The 21,869-nt window shown below is 41.2% G+C and overlaps 1 protein-coding gene across 2 annotated transcripts in view; it reads right to left on the bottom strand.

Annotated features, from left to right (window-relative positions):
• Nucleotides 1-21,869, bottom strand: part of Man1a1 (mannosidase alpha class 1A member 1) — a 177,880-nt gene that overhangs the window by 133,007 nt on the left and 23,004 nt on the right. Inside the window, exons 1-2 of one of the 2 annotated variants that reach the window (XM_038338522.2) lie at nt 8,108-8,166; nt 969-1,065 (exon numbers count right to left, since the gene is read on the bottom strand). In XM_038338522.2, the coding sequence (XP_038194450.1) occupies nt 969-1,065 (97 nt within the window). In that variant the 5' untranslated portion in view covers nt 8,108-8,166. Of the gene's footprint in view, nt 1-968; nt 1,066-8,107; nt 8,167-21,869 lie in introns of those variants that run through there. The other variant, XM_038338520.2, reaches the window with a different exon arrangement.

The following is a 21,869-nucleotide window of genomic DNA, read 5'->3' as shown; positions in this document are numbered from 1 at the left end:
CTGCCTGCCTCGTCTTCCACAGAACAGTGGAAAGCTACAGGCAAAACTGAGTTTACTGAAGGAATCGCCATGGCCCAGTGCCTCAGCAAGCTTATGCTAGAAAGACAGAACTTTTATGCGGCAGGAAGCCCTTAATGCAGGTAACTAAATACTCTACAGGAATCACCCTAGACCTTAAACCCTGCTGTGCACTCAATCCCCAGAAAAGTCAGCCCTGGGCAAGAGGATGTTTTACAGTTACACAGGTCTCTCCAACACAAAGCTGGTGTTCTTTCTGGGAGATACTTTAAGTGCAATCTTTCCACAGTTCCAGCAAGGGTTCAGGTTTCCTAGCAACATGGAGGGGCCTGCAGAATTAGAGATTCCCACAAGCTTTCTGACCAGCAGTAAGTTCAGGGAAAAGACACTCTGGATAAAAAGCCAGCAGAGGTGGTTCATAACTCTAATTTCTGGCAAGGTGTGCTAGTTGGAATGACAATGCTCTTCTATTGACTCACATATTTGAAAACATGGACCCCTGCTGGCGGAGGTGTGTGGGAAGGATTATGAGGTATGTCACTAGGGGTGGGCTCTGAGGTTTCCAAACTCACACTATTACTAGGAAGCCTTTCTCAGTCTCCTGCTTGTGTAAAAGACTATCAGCTCTCAGTTACTGTTCCAGTGCCGTGCCTGCTTCCTGCTGCCATGCTCCCCACCCTGATGCTGGACCTGATCACGGACCACCTTCTGAAGCTGCAGGCCCCCTTAAATACTTTCTTTCATAAATTGCCTTGGTCGTGGTATCTCTTCACAGCCACAGAAAGGAAACTGTGACAGAAGGCGAAGTTGGGAGCAGGGCTGTGAATTCAAAGCCAACTAGGGCTATGTGCTCAGTTCTAAGCCAGCCAGGGCTAAGAGAGGGAGACTGTGTCTCAAAAACCAAAACAACAGCAACAACACATCCTCGAATCAAAGCACATCATACTCACCGAATAAACTGCTTGAATGGCCTTCTTTGGATATAGGTTTCAGTTCGTTTAAGCCCCAGGCATAACGTTTATAATTATTCCAAGCATGGTTCATCATCTGAGCAGAGATAAAAATGAGATTACAATTTGAACTGGGATGTTTTTGTTACAAGATAGATCATAGTCTTTGGATTTGAAGGTTACAGCATTAAAATTCAGTGCTTAGTCTAAAAGGCTGGTGATTAATTAAGAGAGTGATCGCTACGTAAATGAGGACAGACATGAACAGAACACATGCATTATTTCTTTATGCTTTACAAATGTAAATTTTCTTTCTTGGAACCTATTTAATCATATATATATATATGTAATATATAAGAATGATATATGATATATGATATATATATTGATTATCTTCATAAGTCGGTTCTCAACAACAGAATTTTAGTTCATCCTAAAATGATGAATCATTCCTATAGTTATCTATTTTATTCTTATAAAATATTAGACCTAGAAACTTTGAATTCATATTTTTGTACAAAGTCCTTTTGTTTACACAGACAAATGTTCAAGGTTATCACTTGAAATACTTCAATGCCTTTTGACCAAGAAGTATGAAAAAGTATTTTGAAATAAGTACCAGAAGGAAAAAGAAACCCTACAGTTAATGCCAGGAGTTTGAAAACCTTTTGTGTATTATAATCAGTCTTTAATAAATATGTATTTGTATACACATATGTTAACTGGAGCTAGATTCTGCCTATTCTCAAATTAGAGATTAATAACATTTTTAAATACAACCAGTTGTCCCATACGTTAGTTGAAAAAAAAATTTTATGATTCAAAGTCTATGTGTAATAATTACTATTTTAAGGACTGAAAATTAAACACAGGGTCTCTTACACAATAGAAAAGCACTCCTTCACTGATCCATTTCCTTAGATTTCTGAGATTTTATTTTGAGACAGAATCTCACTAGGTTGCCTGACTAAACTTGAACTCACCATGTAACCCAGTCTGAGCTCAAAATCTTCTTGACTTAGCCTCTGAAATTGTTAGGATTATAGTCCTGTGCTACCAGTCCTGCGTTATAATGATTTTTATACAGAGTTTTTAAAGAGTTAAGGGCTACTCAATTCATGTTTATTCAAGTCACCACCTTATAGTAACAGTCATCAAATATGGATATGATATGAAAATGTTTTCATCTGGTTCTGTATTTTATGGGACCATTAAAAACATCAATAAGGAGCTTGAGGGACAATGTGTCAGTTAAGAGCACTTATTACTTTTGCAGAGAACCAGGCTCAGCTCCCAGCAACAACATAGTGAATCACAACTATCCAGGACTCCACTTCCAGGGGACATGATGCCTTTTTCCGACCTCCTTGGCCGCTAGGCATGAGCATGCTGCACATTTGGGGAAAATACACATGTAAAATAAATAAACACAAACATGCTTTTGCAAAGTATCATGTAAATCTGTTGACACTATTCAAGAGTTAGTTATCACAAAAGATCTTCAGCTAGACTCACAGCACAGTCTATATGTGTCCCTTAACAAGATAATGAGTACCTTCATTTAAATACTGTCTATCTTATTTTTCATTCTCACCCATGTTACTAGTAACAAGCTGCCAAGAATCTATATACTATCTTCTGGTGATTCTGGCTAACCATTTCCCCTCTTCACGGTGCTCCAATTTTGCCAGAACCCTTTAACATTTATTTTCAAACTATATTGGTTTGGTAGATAAGGAGACCGAAACTCAGAACTTCAAGCCAAAATAAAGCTTGACTCAGAGTCATGACATTATAACCAAGGATCCAGCTCACATGCCCACACTGGCCTGGCTCCAAGGCCTGAGGGCGGGAATTTGCGCATTTCACAACCTCATTCTAATGAGTCTGTAACAGAATGTCTCCCTTCAGGTATCAGACTGGATCTTCCAGTAAGCAGAAAATGTGTCTACAGGGTAAAGTTTTCAAGAATTTTCCTGTATAGATTAACTTTATTGGAAGGCATAACAGACTTGAGGTTAGGTAACTGGACTTCTCCTGCCTATGAAGTCAACTGATTGGTCACACATGCATGGATGAAGTGGCTTCTGTTGAGATCACCTTTATTCATCCAAAAAACCAGGATCACAGTTTCTCACAGGGTTTATGGTAGGATTCTAGAAGCCTGGTCTGTGTCTTTGCATGTAGCACAGTGCCTGACAATGACATGTAGTTGGGTGTTTATAAATGTTAAGTCTATTATTGAAAGCCAATTGTGTTCATATCACAGAAAATAGAAAGCAATGAGCTTCGCAAAAAGATCAGGTATATGAAATCCACAGAACCTCTGGAGATTGTATTCCAGTTTTACCTGTTTTGACACCCATCCTCCATCAAATGCACCTCATTTTGCTAAAATCCTCATTCTTGTGAATTTCCAAATATGCTTTAAAATTTCAAGGGCTTTGAAATATGCTACTCATATAAAACAAAAACATGTTATAGTTATTGTTCTAGCTTTGAATTTGAATGAAAACTAGTGATATATACTCATAATGGCTTAAAACAGCATATAGCTTTCCCACAGAGAAGGTGCTGCTCTGTCAAAAATTATCCCGACCAGGCATGGTGACACATACCTGTAATCTCAGCACTCAAGAGGTACAGGTAGGAGGGATAGAAGTTCAAAGCCATGCCTGGTTACCTAATAAGTTTGAGGTCTGCTGTCTACATAAGACACTGCCTCAAAGGAAGGATTATCATTTATACAATGTATAGTATCACATAATCCCCATAAGTATTATCTATCTATCTATCTATCTATCTATCTATCTATCTATCTATCTATCTATCTATCTATCCATCTATCCCACTCACCTATCCACCTACCTACCAACCAACCTATTAGCTTTTCTTATCCTTTTTCCCATGGGAAGATCAGATGTTATTTGCTTAGCTGCTGGTATTTCATTAATTGCTACATGTTTCCCAACATGGTTTTCTCATCCCTTGATGAGTTCTCATCTATGAGTTAAAGTTAAAAAAGAAGAAGATAATAATGTGATCAGATATCCTAAATGGAACAGCACGAGTGCTTTCGTCAGTGTTCTGCAAGGTGAAGGGAAACAACCATATTGTCGATGGGCTCCAGTGTTGATCACCTTAGGGTGAAACAATCTGCCATAGTATATCAAGCTGTAAGATTTTATATATATATATGGAAGGGTGTGTGTATGCTTAGCATAATCGTGCTACTGGATCCACAAGTCATACATAAAATCAATTTGTTATTTCAGATTTATGACATCATAGATATTTGAAAACACAGCAGTACCTGCCATTCTACAGTATTGCCACAGCCAGCTGCGGGACCATGGGGACAAAGACATTCAGTCTCTCCATTCTCAGTGTTACAGCACACTCAGAAGACAGAAAGGTCACTTCTAAACTTTAACTGTCACCAGGAAAGTCCATGAAAGGATTGATCCTCCCTCTTAACGGGCCTCTTATTTTGTTCTGTAGCCTTTTATATACTTAATTGGGGCTGTATAGCTTGCCATTCTAAGAGGAGGGATTAAAACTGGGCTAAACGAGAGGTTGATTAGGTCTTCAAATGCAGTGACTGAAACCCTCACAAGAGGAATGGAGAGCAAATGAGACTTGAATTTGCACTAGTGTAGAGCAGAGCTAACACAGTATGTAGCTAGAAACAAAGGAAGGACACTAAATTGTGCAATAGCAATCCATTGTCCTGACCCAGAAAGGAAGGAATTGAAGCATACAATATGCAAAAAAAGCATTTGCTTCTCCTTGACTCTGTGCTCATAGAAAGGCTCTCTCAATTTGTACTGTTCTTTACAGTTGATATCAGGGTTGAGTAATTAGGCAATGTCATTTATTGAGTGTCTGTTACCCCATGAATAGTAAGATGCTAACGGATTCAAAGGGAAGCAAACAAGCCTATCTCTCCTAAAATCTAAAAGATAATGTGTGGATGCTTAACAGTCTCACATACATTCTCAATAAAAGCTTACAAATACAGAACAATCAGACGAAAAGAAACACCATGTACAGCTCTATAGGTGTGCTTAATAATTTCTTTTAAAGGCTAGATCGTTCCAAGGACAGTGGAAAGACAATAAATATGCTTGTATTTCCCCTGAGCTATTGGCAGATTTCATAGCTCTATTTTTGTTAGTGGAACTACCTTAGGAAATAATTCTGTTATTTATATAATTTTAAGATTTTCATGATAGACATATTAAAAGCATCTTTTTAAAAATCTCACCATTTTTGCCAGTCAGACTTATACATACTTTGGGCTGTCACTTCTTTCTTTAGAAGACTTAGTGTTTTCAGTCCCATTTAAAGTCCCTTTCATTTTGTAAATTGGTTTTTGTTGTTTGTTTTGAGACAGCATCTAAGTATGTTGCCTTGGCTGGTTTGGAACTCGCTGTGTAGACTAGGATCGCCTCTAACTCACAGCGATCCACCTGCCTCAGGTATGCACCATCACTCTTGGCACCCCGCTGCAAATTGTGGTTGACCATGGCAAACCAAGTGATCCAGGGCCTGGCACTTGATTCAGAGAGAGAAAACTGGGGGAAGTCATAAGCCTCTGAAGTGAGGTCTCTTGTCAGCCACTCTTACTACTCATGGGTGAAGCCCTACTGACCCGCCATCTCTATCTGGGATACTTGGGAAGACATTAGGAGAGAATGTAGAGACCAGGTACTGTTGTAGAAGCAGTGATGTACAAATCCACAAAGATCGGTCATGAGATGGGGTCACACAGCAGTCCAAGCAACGAGAGAAACAGAGGGTCTGGAGGGAAAAGGAAGAGGAGGCTGAGAGGCAGAAATGAAATGAGTGTTCAGTCCTACGCGGTGGACCGCTGAGCAGAGCAATTACAGAATTACAAAGGATGCTGTTGATTTCTGGCGTTGTCAAAATCTCTTCCTCTCTTCTCTGCAGTGCAGCTTTTTGTCTGATGAGGCTGTTTGCTTACTTCCCTGTGCGTCCTTACAGAAAACCACATTATTATATTTAGGAATGCTACACAGGGCAGGTCTAGGCACCTCACAAACTAGCTTCTTATGCCAGCTTTGACAATACTGATGTATCCATGTGAGGCGATTTATCTCTCTGATCCCACTTTCTGCATCCATCAGACGTGAAAGAACAAAAGGATAGCTTCATTGGTTGTGATGATTCAATAAAATTATGCATTTAACGAACGTACAGACCAACACACTGTGAACACTCAATGCATTTTAAACAATAGGATCATTTGTATTAAAGGAGAAATATGTCATTGATCTTTGTAATCTCCAAGTTTCATCATAACTGCTCCTAGTATATAAACAGAAAGGACAAATATACACAAACCAGGCAATATGTACTACTGTACCTGAGTTGTCTGTAAAATATATACATTTAATAGCACAAACAAAATTTGCTCCCCAGAAGGAGACAGAATGAAAGGAAATGGTCATTTCTAGATTAGGGCAATGAGCCAGTCTTTAGTTTTGAAGTTCCATCTACTTATTTCCATGGGTGAGCCTGTAAAGGATATGTGTTCTCTTGGGTTTTCGAGACAGGGTTTCTCTGTGGAGCTTGGAGCCTGTCCTGGAACTAGCTCTTGTAGACCAGGCTGACCTCAAACTCACAGAGATCCACCTGCCTCTGCCTCCCAAGTGCTGTGGTTAAAAGCATTCGCCACCACCGCCTGGCTTAGGACATGTATTCTAAAAGGTCTTCTGGCTGCAGAACTAGGAAGACCCGAACATGAGATGGGTAAGGGACCCTGGGTACTTAGAGTCTCTGGAGAGAATAATTTTCATAGCATGAGGCCATCCAGAGGCTTAGGGCAAGAAGCTAAGGGAACTCCTGGAGAAGAGGGGAACTGAGGGAAGGCAGCTCTGGGGTTTGGGGTGAAGGGAGTCCATTAGAAAGGTAGGAATCTCTGAACTATAAAACATAGAGACTCAGTAGGCACTATCTATCAACAGCCAACAGATGTTGGGTTAAGTTTCCCAGACTATGTAAACCAAGCAGGTTCCAGGGGCTAAAACTGCTTAGTCTATTTAAAAGCAATTAGATATGTAAAAATCAGAGTTTCATGCCAGTGGGCTCTTGAGCTAATGGGCATCAGCATACAGTGAATGAAGAGCAGCATGAAGGCCGAAACACAAAGCCACCCTTGCTGACTTGTAAGGCGCTGGCTGTGTGGCCCTAAAGAAATGTTTGGTAGCCCGGTAGTATTTCTATTCCTGTAGCTCTAGAAGCTACTCAGAAGAGGTCTAGGGTCAGAGATCTATTTAACTTACCAGTTCTTGCAAGCTAAAACTATGTGCCCCTGTGTGCTGGTGGCTGAGGTGGGCACGAGCATATGTGGGTAACTGCTTGCACACGCATGTGTAAACCAGATGACAACCACTGGCGCTGTCTGGTTGAGACAGGGCTCCTGGCTGGCCAGGGAGCCCCAGGGATCCTTTTGTCCCCACCTCCCCAAGGTAGGGAGTATCACTGCACACGATCACATTATGCCTTCTACACGAGCCTTCTGGAGACAGAACTGAGGACCTCGTGATTGCACAGCAAGCCTTTACGTGCCGAGCTATTTTCCAAAACCCATTTTAAATTATGCTTAGGCTCCATTCTCCGAAAAACACATAACTTAAAAATCTTGCCAGTAGGGAAAAAAAAAAAAAAGAAAAGAATAAAATAAAATCAGGACCGTAGCTTCTCCCAAACTTTGCCAGAAATGACTTGACTGCTATATAAAAATAACTTCTAGAATGTTGAGATACAAGCTCAACAGAAAATATCTTTAAGTCATCGTGTCAACCTCTCCTCAGTCTTTGGTGGCACTGAGACAAGAAAAGTGCAAGGGAACAATGCACAAAGTAACTGAAGAGCATTAGAGCACAGCCTCTCTCCACTCACCCAGCCCACAGAAGGGAGTTCCAGATAAGGCAGCAAGGGGCAGCAATCTAGCCAGCCCTCCTCCTGTTTATCCCTTCACCCTATCTCTCAGCCAAGACTTCTCACCCAGAAGGGGCCCTGGGAAGCAGGAGACCAGGTGCAGAGGCAGAATCTTCAGATAAACCCAGAGCCACTGAGCAGTGAGCATGCGCCCTGCTGTCCGAGGGGCTAACCTTTTAGCTTTCTCGTTCCTCAAAAAGAGTAATCCTGACTTGGTGTGGCGGTGCAAGCTTGAAATGATAAGGCTTGAGAGGTTGAGGCAGGAGGATCACGAGTTGGGACCCGGCTGGCTACACAGAGAAACTGTCAGGAAAGGAAAAACAAGGGATCAATGATAGCAAATGATATGCTGCGGTATATGGCGTTGACGGTAGGAGAGGTCAAAGGGAAGACTTTTGAACCTTTCTGCTCCATTTTGCTGTGAATCTAAAACTAGTATTTGCATACCAGAGTGGAGGGTGGCGGCGGCAATAACCTCCAGGGCAGCACAGTCAGGAGTCAAAAGTACAAGTGAGCTGACTAGCAGCCCAATCCCCAGGCTCGCTCACCTTTATTCCCTCACTCCAGCCTCTTGCTCCTCTCCCAGGCTTCTGGAGCTGAGCTGAGATAAGAAAGAACACTCTGGGAAAGGCAAGCAGGCATTTAGGAAACTCAGAGCCAGGGCCGTCAGGGCAACTGAAGGAGAAGTAAATTAATGGGACAGAAAAGAAAGGCCAATGTCGCTTAGAGGTGACAGAATGCAGACCGTGGGATGACTCTGCATTCTGTGACTGCAGACCTGGAGTCTATCATGGTTACATCCAGAAGCATTGTGTGCCCTCATTTAAAGCAGGTACCAAGATGCCTCCTATGAGTCTTGAGAAGGCTCTCCACTAGAGAGGCCCCCGCCCGCGTCACCTTCTAGCAATCATCCTGCTGCACAGAGGAAACCCCCCCCCCCCCCCCCCCCCCCCCCGCTTCCTGGCCAGGGTAGTCTCCAGTTTTACCCTGCATTAAATTAAAACTCTTATTCATATGCTGTGTTCAATTTCTCTTTGAATTTCTGAAATACATTGGCTCTCTCTCCCTTTTCCTAAGGCTATGAAAATCTTCTATTTCCAAGGTCCTGGTTCCCAATATTGCAATGACAATTCAACTTATTGAGTACCTAGTGATGCCAGGACAAGCATTGTAAATGGAGACAGAGGCGGTTTGCCAAGCTGAAGAAGCAGAGTAACTTCACAAGGCAAATGTACACATATCACACTAAAAAACAGCTTTGTTTATCAGATTATAACTGAAAGTGCTATATTTCATAGAGGTAAGGGGTGGAGGAGAGATAAAACCCACTTGGTTTCTTCTGCAAGATCCCAGGCTTGCTACCCTTGCCTGACTCTGATCAAGAAAGAGGCTAAAATAAAAGGACCAGGCAAGATGCAGTGGTCTGGTCCAGAGCAACTAGAAATGATGGAGGATGCAGTAAACTGAAAGCAAAGGCTCTGGCTTAAGCCACTTAAACATCCAGTGCTGGGGCTCAGTAAAGTGCTTGTCACAAAAACACGAAGGTGCAAGTTTAATTCCCAGCACACTTGTAATCTCCGGAGGTGGAGCAAAGAGATCCCTGGAGCTGGCTGACTGGCCAGACTAACCAAATGGGCAAGCTCTAGACCAATGAAACATCCCATCTCAAAACACAAATCAAGGTTAAGGGTGCCCAGAGGGCAACACAGGTGGATGGGATCTGGCCTCCACAGAAAAACATATACAAGCGCATGCTTACCTGAACACACACACAGCCACGTACATGTGCACTTACACATATGTACACCTGTATAGACACGTACCTTTCCACACATCTGTTTCTGTACCCTCATGAGCACTAGCAGTTCCCATCACAGCCTCGGGTTTAAAGGCATGGGGTCTGCTTGTGAGTCTCTGGGTAGACACACTTCCACAGGAGGGAGTAACTCTCCTCTGCTCCTAGTCTACTCTGCCGCCTGCCACGGAAGTCCACAGTACCAGAATCCCAGACTACTCTGGTCCTACTGTGGGCTCCTTTTGCTCTAAAATTAGTCAAGTCCTTAAGACCCGGCATGTATGCAGTATCGTGTGCAGACTTCTGGCTAATTCTCTTTTCTGTGGATGAGTAGCACTTTCACAGTTTAGATAGCATTTAGGTTTTAAACATTCTGTTCTACAAATAAAGCCGTACGAGCCGTCATCACTGTGGGTTTTAGAGTTGGGAGCTGCAGAGGAGGAAGTGAGTAAGCTCTGTCACACACCTACCACAATGAACTGTGAGAGGCGCTCGCCTGAATTTGGCACGCGGAAGTCTCGCCAGACCCTGTGGGCTTGTCTATAGTATGACTGCAGAAGCGGATGCCCAGCATGGCAGAGAGGAAGAGGAAAGCTGTGAACCCTTGCACTCCTCTGCGACCACTTCCGAATCTCTGCAGCTGCTGGCCTCTCCAACAGCTTCCCACACAGGGGACTGCAGTCAAGACTGGCAATATAACACATCACACCTTGTCAGCCTGCAAGCTGAGGCTGGAGGAAAGAGCCTTGTGCCACAGCCTGCCGCTTCCTGTCTCAAAGCTTTCAACTCTCAGGATGCTCCTCCATTTTAGCTCTTGGTTCCAGTCCACGCTAAAAATCCTCTTGGTTGCCTGGCCTTGTGCTACGAGAAACACAAAATGGCTCCATTCTACCCTAGCAGGCCTGGCAATGGATTTAAAGAAAAACAGGAATTCATCTCTTCCAAGCCAAGCTACTGACTGCCCACTGTGGTACAGTTCCTTTCAGCTATGGTATTTCCTGAGGTTTAGCACCATCAGGCCAACATCTACTAGTTTTGCTTTACTTTTTCTACAGAACTCTACTTCCTCTTTCTGTTGCTATAGGTAGAATTTGTTTATTACAGGATACTGGGGCTGCCTTTGCACAAATGGACTTGTGTGCATGTGAATTTTCTTCAGATTTTCTATAGGCCTACTATATTTCCCAGCCAACTTCAAGATAACTTATAAAGGACGGGCACCAGGAGATATTTAGAGAAGTAATTATTTAATGGCTACTGTATGAATCTTAATGTGTTACTGTGAATGTCCCCTAGGAAATGAGAGTGGTTAGTTAGCATGGCAATTTCCCTTAGGAAGGAAAATGCCTGATAAAGTCAGTAAAGAGACGAGGAGAGAGAGAGAGAGAGAGGAGAGAAGAGAGGAGAGAGAGAGAGAGAGAGAATTCTAGTAATCACTACTTATGAAGGACAAATTGGAATGGTGGTTCTTCTACGAAATATCTTCATTTGCTAAGAAAAAGTCAACATTTATAGCTCTAGCAAAAAAAAGGCAGCACATTTAAGGAATCTCTTTAGGATAAAATTCTAATGCTATTTTACAAAACGTTCCAGAGTTCAAGGCATAAACAAAACAAAATAAACAAACAAGCAAAGAAAAGAAATAGCAAAACTACAACACACATAAGAACAATAAAAGTATTCAAAGGGTAATAATACTTTAGCTCCTTCAAAGCTAGAGGTTAGCAACCATCTTGTTGCGTGGCATGAATGTCTAGTCACTTATCTGGAGCAAAGCACTGCTGCTGAGAATAGTTTTACAGGAAATACCTTGCTTCAGCTGAGAGGATGGGCTCGTCACTCATGCTATTTCCTATCAAAAGACCTGCCTACTGGTTAACGACCTTGCTCCCTTTTATACAAAGGTTGCCACTTCAGTGTAAAGCGTTCACACTCAGCGCTTCAGGCCTTTTTATCTAGCTGATTTTAATTAACACCAAAAGTGTGCTCATTAGATTAGCCAAGCTAGAACCTCTGCAGTCAATGTAAAGCCAGGAAGAGGGTTTTCTGTGGGCCATGACACCAGCTGGTCTCTGTATCTTTTCTTAAACAGATACTATGGACAGCATCAGCCACTGAAGATCTTTCTTATATCGATCCAGAGAAATTAGTATCTTCTGCTGGCATTCCATGGTGCTCCTATTCAGTTCTAAAATCTAAAGACTTCCAGGAACTATTTTCATACAAAAGATAATTATTTTTTAGTTCTTGATTTTGTAATACAGATATAAGTCTAGGGCTGGGGAGATGGTTTCGTCACTAAAGTACTGGCCAATTGAAAATGAAGGCCTGAATTCAGATCACGAGTGATTCCTCCTGTGGGTTGTAGGCTGCAGTAGGTATGAGGAGACATGGGCATTGCTTGCCAGTGGTCCAACCAATTCATGAACACGAGATTTAAAGTGACAAAAGCTGTTTGAAAAGATACAGTAGAGAGTGATCCCTGAAGACACCCAGCGTGGAGCCCTGTCTTCCCATGAATGTGCACAAACACCTACTCACACATGCATCCATACTGAAACACACACACACACACACACACACACACAATAAGCTCAGCCACTTTTAACATGCATGCCACTATGTAACAATCAAAATATTAATTATGTTTTTCCAGTAATGGCATGTGATTATTTGCAAGACTGATATATTTAGGCCAGGGATGTTGCTCAAAGGGAGGGCTCTTGTTTGTCATGTGCAAAGCCCTGGTTTGATTCTGAGCACTGGAGATAACTAAGACACGACATACTCACATGCCTTCACGTGTATGAGTACTCTGAAATACTTGATATTTTTTAAGGAATTTGTTATGGTTTGTCAGGTTCAATAGAGACTAAAGCTTTGTTCATTTAGATTTCCTTTTAAAAACTTCACAAATACTAAGAAAAGCCTTAGTACTATTGAGAACAGTAATGAACAGTAAAGCTATTAGTTATGAAAAACAGACATGAATGAAAAATAACAGATACATTTGAATGCATTGGCACAGGAGACCACTTCCTAAATAGAACCCCATCAGCACAGACACTGAGAGAAACAGCATTAGTGGTAATAAATGGGACCATCCTGAAAGTGAGAAGCTTCTATAAAGCAAAAGACATGGTCAACAAACAAAACGGCACCTACCAGAATGGGAAAAGATCGTCACTAACCCCACATTGGACGAGGACTGATTCTCCAAAATATACAAAAGAACTCAAGAAACTTGATATCAAAAGGACAATAATTCAATAAGACAATAGGGTACATACCTAAGCAGAGAACTCTCAACAGACAATTTCAAATGGCTGAAGAATACCTAAGGAGATGCTCAACATTCGGTATCATCAGAGAAATACAAATCAAAACCACTCTGAGATTCCACCTTAACAACGCTGTCAGAAACAGCCAAGATCACAAGTGCCAATGAAACCTATGCTAGAGAGGCTGTAGGGAAAGGGGAACACTCCTCCATTGCTGTTGGAGTGCAAGACGTAGAACGGTCACTATATGTGAAATCAGTGTGGCAATTTCTCAGAAATTATGGAACAAGAAAATCTATCTCAAGACCCAGCGCAGTGTCCACTTTGGGGTATATATTCAAAGGAAGCATAATTCACAACCACAAGGGACAGATGGTGCTAAACTATGTTCATAGCAGCATTATCTGTAATAGCTGGAACCTGGGAACAACCTAAATGCCCCTCAACAGAAGAATGGATAAAGAAAATGTGCTACATTTATACAATGACTACTACTCAGTGATAAAAAATAATGACGTCTTGAAATTTGCAGGTAAATGGATGGATCTAGACAAAAACCATATTGAGTGAGGTAACCAAGACCCAAAAGGACAAATATAACATGTTCTCACTCATAAATGGCTTTTAGACATAAAGCAAAGAAAAATCCACAACCCCAGAGAACCTACACAACAAAGAGGACCCTGAGAGAGACATACATGAAGCTACATAGTGGGTAGAAAAAGATGAATAAATTGGGAATGTAGGGGTCATGGGAGAGGGTAGAAGAGGTGAGGGGGGGAAAGGAGGAAAGCAGAGAAAAATTTATAGCACAAGAAAAACAATAAAAAACAAATTTATTTTTTAAAAAGCCTATGATTAACTTGAATTTAAAACAAAAAACAAAAAACAACCCTACCAGACCCAGAGAATCAAACTCTGTTCTTTGCTATCAAGAAAAATTGGGGTACATGTGTTTTTTTTTTATTTCCTTTTTCAAGTTTTTATGTTTATTGTTAAATGGAGGTTTTTTTTTTTAAAGCAGTTTTATAGTCCAGAATAGTATTAAGCAGAAAACAGAGTTTCCCATATGTGCCCTTACCAACAAGCATACAACCTCTTCAAGATCAACACTGTACAAAGAGACACATTCATTACAAGTGACGAGCTTGCAGTGGCATGCATTAGCAACCAAGGTCTGTGGTTTTCTATTAGGTTCCCTCTGTGAATGTTCTATGGGCTTCTGACAAATGTACAGGAGCACGTGTTTACCACTCCATATAAGTATTTCCACTGCTCCCAAGATCCTCTCTGCTGTGCCTGTTATCTCTTCATCTCCCTAAGCCGTGAAACCACCATCAGGCTTACTGCTTTCACTGTTGCTCAGTGAATATGGCAACCTTGGAGTCATCAGCATCAAGGACAGGCTTCTTTCCCTTGTAACACACATTTGATTCTGCCACTACTTTTAAAACCTGAGTGGCTCATTTCTTTTTAGTACTTTGAGTAATGTTCCCACTGTTTGTATCGACCGTCTTTTACCACAGATACCCACTGAACATAGTCTATGGCTATGTTTGTAAGTTGTTACTAAGAGCACAGTCACAGGGCACATGCATTTCTTTTTCAAATTCACACCAGAAATTGGTATTCTCTGAAACAAAAGATTATGAATTATAACTAATACATTAAAATAGACTGGTAACAAAATGTCACATACTCTAGAAAACTTGGTTATTTTAGTTTGTGAACTAATTTTTCTCCAAACTCTTTATTATTAGTAAAATGCCTATTCTTTTCCCAAGATCCGTATCATTTAAGAGTCTGACAATAATCTATAGCCTACAGAAAAGTTCTAGAAATTTCTTGACTATGAAATACATTAAAAACAAGTATTCTAAAAATTACTTACCAAATGTAGTACTAATATATCATAACTAGAAATTCTGATTGCAAGTATATCTAGGAGTAGCAATGAATGGCTGTAAATCTTAACACACTAAACTGGCTCTTCCCAAAGTAGTTTCCTTATAACGTTACAATAGACAGAACCAGCATTTATTGACCATTCCATGGCAGGAGGCTCACAAAGCATTCTCCCTTTGTCCCTTATTGTTTACTGAACATTACAGGGCAGAACCCATGTGAGGTAGTCTCCCTTCAGTCCCTCACAACAGGTCAAAGAGGGAAATCAAAAGGTTGAATAATTTGTCAAGGCCACGCCTCTAGCATGTGCTGGAGACTGGCTCTGAATTCTGACTGACCCTTAAGCCTACAGTTTGTTCACTCTCCTGAGCCAAATTACGCCTGTGCCTTCCAAAGAAACACTCACATGGGATGGTGGCATGCTGCTGATGAACAGCCTTGTGTGTTTCTGCTACCTCGTTATTCTGGAGGAAAAGTAACATCTGAGAGGGATACTTCCAAAGGCACAGCATGGAGAGCCAGCTTCTGATCTTTAGAAACAAAAACAAAAACACTATGGCTAGAGAAACATTAAACCCAAGGGCGGATTAAGGAAAAGGAAGCCTGGACAAGTTCTCTCATATACACCGACAAAGAACTCTACCCTACGCAGACTTTAACAGTGAAAACTTTTCTCCCTAGAAAGGTAGTCTGTATTTGGAAAGGTTCACCTGCATTTGAATACCCTGCCTGGTTATTTCATAATCTTTACTCCTCATTTCTTATAGGTGGCATTTTAACACCATCATAACAGCTTGATATTTTTATTTTTTGCCTCCCGAAAAGAAAGAGACAGACACACACAGAGAAACAGCGATTGCCTGATACATTAGTCTGCATTGGTTACTTTTCAAAACCTCACTATTTTTAAGACTTGTACTGTTACTCAGGTTATTGAAAATAGCACATTATTTTGGATGACATCATTTTTTTAAGGTAAGTACTAACAAGTAATCCACTCGTGTTGCTATTACTTTACAAATGGTATTCTCTTGGGATTAAAGTTCATGGGAGATATTCTGAGTGAGTGTCCAGATTTCCTGAGCCTGGAAAGGCATTACTCTAAACATTCTGTTTGAGCTTTAAAATCTGATAAAGCCCATTTAAGAGAAAATCATCCTTCATTTCATTTTTGCTGGATGGCATGGGCCCAGCATTAAATATATGCCGGATTCAGCGACCTGTTAAAATAGACTGCATTGCTTCATATTAGCTCTGAGTGCAGCGGCTTCCAATTTTCCTCCGCTTTACAAACCAGACAAAGATCCCATAAATTTAAGGAGAAGGAGATATGCCAAGTTTGTCAGGGGAGGGCAAATTATTTTGCTGTCCAGGTAGACTCTGCAAATATGTAAAACAACAATACAGTGTGACGAGCATACGTTCACCTACTGCACTAAGGCTCCCATCGCTTGCTTGTCCCATGAATGGAATAGAAGCAATCAAAGCGAAAACTTCCCTTCTCACCCTCTCTAGAGCTAGAGGTTCTGGCCATGGGCCATTTGCCAAGGTCTGCAGGTGTTTTATTTCCCTTCTGTCTTGAACCAAACTGATGTAGATTAGATACGCCATCCCACTGTCTGCTCCGCTCCTGTAAGGGGATGCACAAAGCCAGGGGAATTACAGCAGCAACATCCAAAGTTCAAATGAAGACTCGCTTGTTACTATTGAGTTTAATTTGAAGTGGGAAGCCTTTGGATTTCTGTAAAATTGAGTGGCCAGGTCAAACTTGGACTTTATACCACATCCACATTGCAAAGACAACTTTTTTTTCCTCTGGCATCTTTCTGGAGATGTGATTTGTTGACTGAAACTACTTTAAGGCTATCACTTGTATAACAATAAAATATCTGACCTGCCAAAGAAACTGGTAGCTGAACAAGTTTTAAATGACTTATGTGTGGGTCTGGAAGAAGGCATATGATTAAATGAAAAGATATAAAGTTGGATTCACTCAGTAAACATCACAGAACAACTTTAGCCATTTTCCTCTACCTTGTTGGATAAAAGAAAAATACATATTCAAAACAGAATATATTGCTGAAGAAAATCCCGTCAGCACAGATGCAGACTATGTCATATTTGGGGGATGGAACCTCAGATGTTAACTAAGTATTTTCTGTACTATAGTCTACTCACACTGATAGTATCAATTGCATCCTGTTTTGTTAATCAGTTTTAGTTTCGTGGAAAGAAGACAAGTTCCTCGGAATTAGTATTCCTAGAACTGCGGAGATGGCTAGGTGCATACCACGCTTGCCGTGAGTGTGCCAGGACAAAAGCTCAGAACCCGAGAACTCTCATAAAAAGGTGGGTGGGCATGGGGTCCCACCTGTGGTCTCAGTAGGGGAGGTAGAGATGGGGAATCCCCATGGCAGACTAGTCAAAACTGAAAGTCTCAGGTCAGGGAGACCCTACCTCAATATACAAGAGGAAGAGCAATTGAGGAAGAACACCTGGAGGCAACCTCAGGCTTCCACACCATACGCACACACATATATGTACACCTGCACAGATACATGTACCCACACACACGCAAAGACACATATGTTCATGTAAGCACACCACACAAATATACATGAAGAAACCAGGTACATTTATAATTGTTGTGCTCCTGACTGGCAAGCCTGATAGCACGAGTTGAAATATTTGAGTTTATCTACCTTTATGGAATGTTATAGCAGAATTACAAGTTCTCTTCCTTCATAGAAGTAAAACTTTTCTCCCTCATGTATATGTGAAAGGAGAAAACTTGAAAACTTTCTTCCCATCATTTTTTATACATACCATATCTTATTCAAAACAGGTCAGTAGACTCTCGATTTCTCGCACAGTTGATTTCCATATAAACAGATACTCTTAGGCTTTGTGCTTTCATTGTTTGAATGATATTTGAATTCCATACCCTTCATTTCTGGAAGCAATACTGTTGTTCTAAACAGAGAAATATGACCTTCTACCATCGACAGAATCTCCCTTCCCAGCACTGAATATCAAACATTGTCCTTGGTTTAGAAATCCAACTTGGACTTAAAATATCTTTGTTTAAAAATGTTCCTTCAAAGCAGTTGAGTATTTTCCTTCCACCAGGAGGCTGTCACAGTCTATGAGGGCCCTGTCCATCCCACCTACTTCCTTGGTCTCATCTGTGGCCACTAACCCCTCCTGTGTGAACTTTACTGACAAGTAAGTCACCTAAGTCCTCAAGTCCAGTGGATTAAACACATGACCCACAGATGATCACGATGAGTCACAGTGCTGTTTTGTTCCAGGGCCCTCTGCCCTCCACTACAGAGGCTGGCAGGGCATGTCTGTACAAAGAGAAACCGACCACACGTTCAGCAGTCAGGCAGAGAGTAAATTCCCAAAGAGACCAAGATGTGGCAGAGTGGACCTTTCCAGGCAGAAACCCATCTCTACCAGGATGCACCATTCATTCTGCCATGCCTTCAAAACACCTGCCTAGAGGCTTGGGCATCTTTTTCCATGCCCTAAGGGAGGGCCTATGGTGCACGGCTGTGTGTCTGAGATCTCTGAGCACTGCCAAGTGCAGCAGGTCTAGCTGTGCTCCTGCTGTCCAACTGGAAGCATCTGGCTTCGGGCTTTGCTCAACGTAGACTCGCGATCACATGCTGTGTCTGAGTTGTCACTGCTGAAACTCATATCTTGTCTTATCTCATGACTACTGCTACCCATTGGCCTCTTATAATAGGGCTGTCTTTTGATCACAGTCTCTATTTTGTAGGTCACTCTAGCCAATGGCCCAGACTGTCACTATAAAATGCCATTATATATACTTAGAGGAGGCAAGTTACCCGGACTTGTCATCCTGGCCACCAGGCCCATCCCATTTATAAAAGTCACTACACTAGCAGAACATACTTAATTGCTGACTCCCTGCAATATAAGGTCCTCCTCTGCCCAAGTCAACCAATTCCATATCCTTCATTTCTGGAAGCAATACTGTTGTTCTAAACAGAGAAATATGACCTTCTACCATTGACAGAATCTCCCTTCCCAGCACTGAATATAAAACATTGTCCTTGGTCTAGAAATCCAACTTGGACTTAAAATATCTTTGTTTAAATTAATGTTCCTTTGAAGCAGTTGAGTATTTTCCTTCCACCAGGAGGCTGTCACAGTCTATGAGGGTGGTACTCAAGCATGTTCCCTGAAGTTTGTTGCTGAAGCGGAGGTCTTTTCACAATGTGCTGAATGATGGTGTACTGAAGAAAGACTGGATCACAGCTCTATTGCAGTTGTAGGAAGGCCTGGCATAGCTTTTCAGCTTCTGAGTGTCCGGATCTCTGATGATCAGCAAGCATACAGCTGAGTCTAAGGTGGCAGTCGACAGAAGAAGCTCTCCCCTCTACTAGTCCGAGATCAAGGGAACAAGCTAGACTTGGCACAAATCCTTGGAAGACACTTGACACACTTATACCTGAACCTTCTTAATCACACAGTCAATGAGGAAGTACTTCCTGATTCATTAGCATTTTAGAGAGTCACAAAACCAAGCTAGATTCATTTAGCAAGGATCACATTACGAAATGAAGTGATAGGTGTTTTCCTTGGTTAACCATGATATTAAAATATAGTAGAAATTATTTAAATAGAAATGTTTTATCCCTTTTAAGTGAAGTGGGTGACCTACTGCCCTGATGCCTCTAAATTCAAAACTGTGAATAATGTTCCACGAAGCACTGCATGCTGAAATTAACTATCACAACAGCTTCCTTCTGAGGACAGTTATGTAAGCCACGAATTTGCTAAATACCATAATATAAAAGTCCTTCTATTATTTTATATTGATAGTTCACAGCTATCATATTGGGCATGTCTGAGCATCTACCTGGAGTCTAGCACATCCGGGTTCATTTGGACCCATATTGAAGCACAGGTTACTGTTGTGTTTGTGTCTTGTGGTTCTTAAGTTTCCTTGAGTAGACAGCAGAATGGAAAGATGATGCTATGTGCTAGGTTTTTCCTCTATTTGGGCACGGTGACACAGGCAGTCGATTACACTTTATAAATGAACACCCAAGAACTTCACAACTTAAAAAATAAAGAAAGTTACGCAATCATAGGTGGCAGCATGGACAGGCCTGGACCAGTTCTCTGCACTCTATGGCAGGTGTTGATGACTAACTGACCAGTCATCTAGAGGACAAAGCTGTGAGCACATGAATGGATGAAGAGTTGGAGTTTGTGGAGTAGCACAGAGAGCTAAACCTGAGGCAGAGGTGGCAGATGAAAGCAGTAGGTACAGAGGACAGGGGTCAGAGGTAGCGGGTGGAGAAAGGCATAGCTGAAGTTGGCTGTAACTCATTGAATAAGCCTATGGTTTGAGAGGGCATGAAGACCGTAAACACAAGCCTTATGCAATGTTTTATAAAAAGAATGAACTTGGCAAAATGCTTCAGGCCTTGGAATGCACGTCCTCTAAGCTCTAAGTTACTATCACGTTAGCGATGATCATTACCTTGACTATAGCACTAAACACAGAGTAACAGCAAGTTCCCAAATCCAAGCAATTTCTTTCCTTATGGTCCTCAGAAGAAAGTTTACTAGACAAAGAAATTAAGAAAAATAGACATTCCACTCTATTTATCAGAGACAGAGTATTCTAACCCCTATATGTACATTCAAGAGATGAAATATACTCTTGTCTTATGCTTTCTGTTATATATAGTATATACAATGTTACATATAAAATTAGCTAAATGAAGGAAATTATTTTCTTAACCACCAAAAAAGGCTTTTTCTAATTTTTTATTTTATCATAGGACTCAGTTACTTGTGACTGTAGTTTTGAACATCTTCACTATGTTAAATCACTCAGAACATCTAAACATAGTATTTGCAGATGAAATACTTTTAATAAATAAAAATAGAATAATCTGTTCATTTAAAACAGGATTTCTCAATCTCACCATTACTGACATTTGATTTGAAGTGGGTATTCTTTGTTTTGCTTTCTTTGAATGTGTAGTCAGTGGCGGGGGTAAGCAGGAGGCTTACGTAATGCCATATGATTTGATTAGCAGCCTCCCTGACCTCTCCACGATAGATGCCTGTATCCCATCCCATCATTTGGACAACTGTTATGTAGAGTCATTGTAAAATGTAATATGGGGGTCAAAATAGCCCTTGTTGAGAGACAAAGCAAATTGTTCAACTCTAATAATAACCCAAATACATAACACTAGCCCCAGTTCTCAGCACGCCTAAGTACTGTGTGTGTATGTACACATGATTCATCCTTAACAGTAGCTGCATTCAATAGGGCCTATATTTTCTTCTGTTTTACAGACAAGAACACAGATTATTGGATACACAAGTAGCAGAGAGAAAACCAAATTCAGTGAGTCTGGTTCCTGAATTTATGCTCCTAACTTCTACATTAGGTGTTAGGCAGTGAGGACAAGAACCACAGATGAGAATTAACATTCCATTGTGACACCTTCAGTAGCTCTACCGAGTTCAGAACACCTATCCGTAACATATGAAGAATAGGATTAAATCAAGTTACTTTATCAAAGGCACTTGAAGGGGCTTCATAGAAAGGCCAAAGAAGTCACAGAATATCCTGCTCATCTGCTCATCTTGTTTATATGTGGACAACATCTTTGTTTTCCTTTCTGGGTATCTGCACACAGAGCAGTGGCTGCTGGAAATAGAAAGGTACTACTTCAGAGTGAGCTTCTTTTGATTCAGGTCACTCCTACCTCTAACTAAAGGCACAAAATAGCTCTTGGATAATAGCTTATTAGGGGTGAGCACAAATCGCAGGCATAGGCTACACAGTCAGTCAGCAATGGCTTTTGAATAGCTCTATGTATGCAGGGGACTATGTCTGACTTCAAATACTATACACCTATAAGAACTTAGTGCAGGTAACCATAATGCGTGACA

Source organism: Arvicola amphibius, chromosome 8, assembly GCF_903992535.2.
Source record: "Arvicola amphibius chromosome 8, mArvAmp1.2, whole genome shotgun sequence".
In the NCBI taxonomy this organism is placed as follows: Eukaryota; Metazoa; Chordata; class Mammalia; order Rodentia; family Cricetidae; genus Arvicola; species Arvicola amphibius.
The sequence above is the reverse complement of the archived record's forward strand: the minus strand, read 5'-3'. Positions and strand labels throughout refer to the sequence as shown.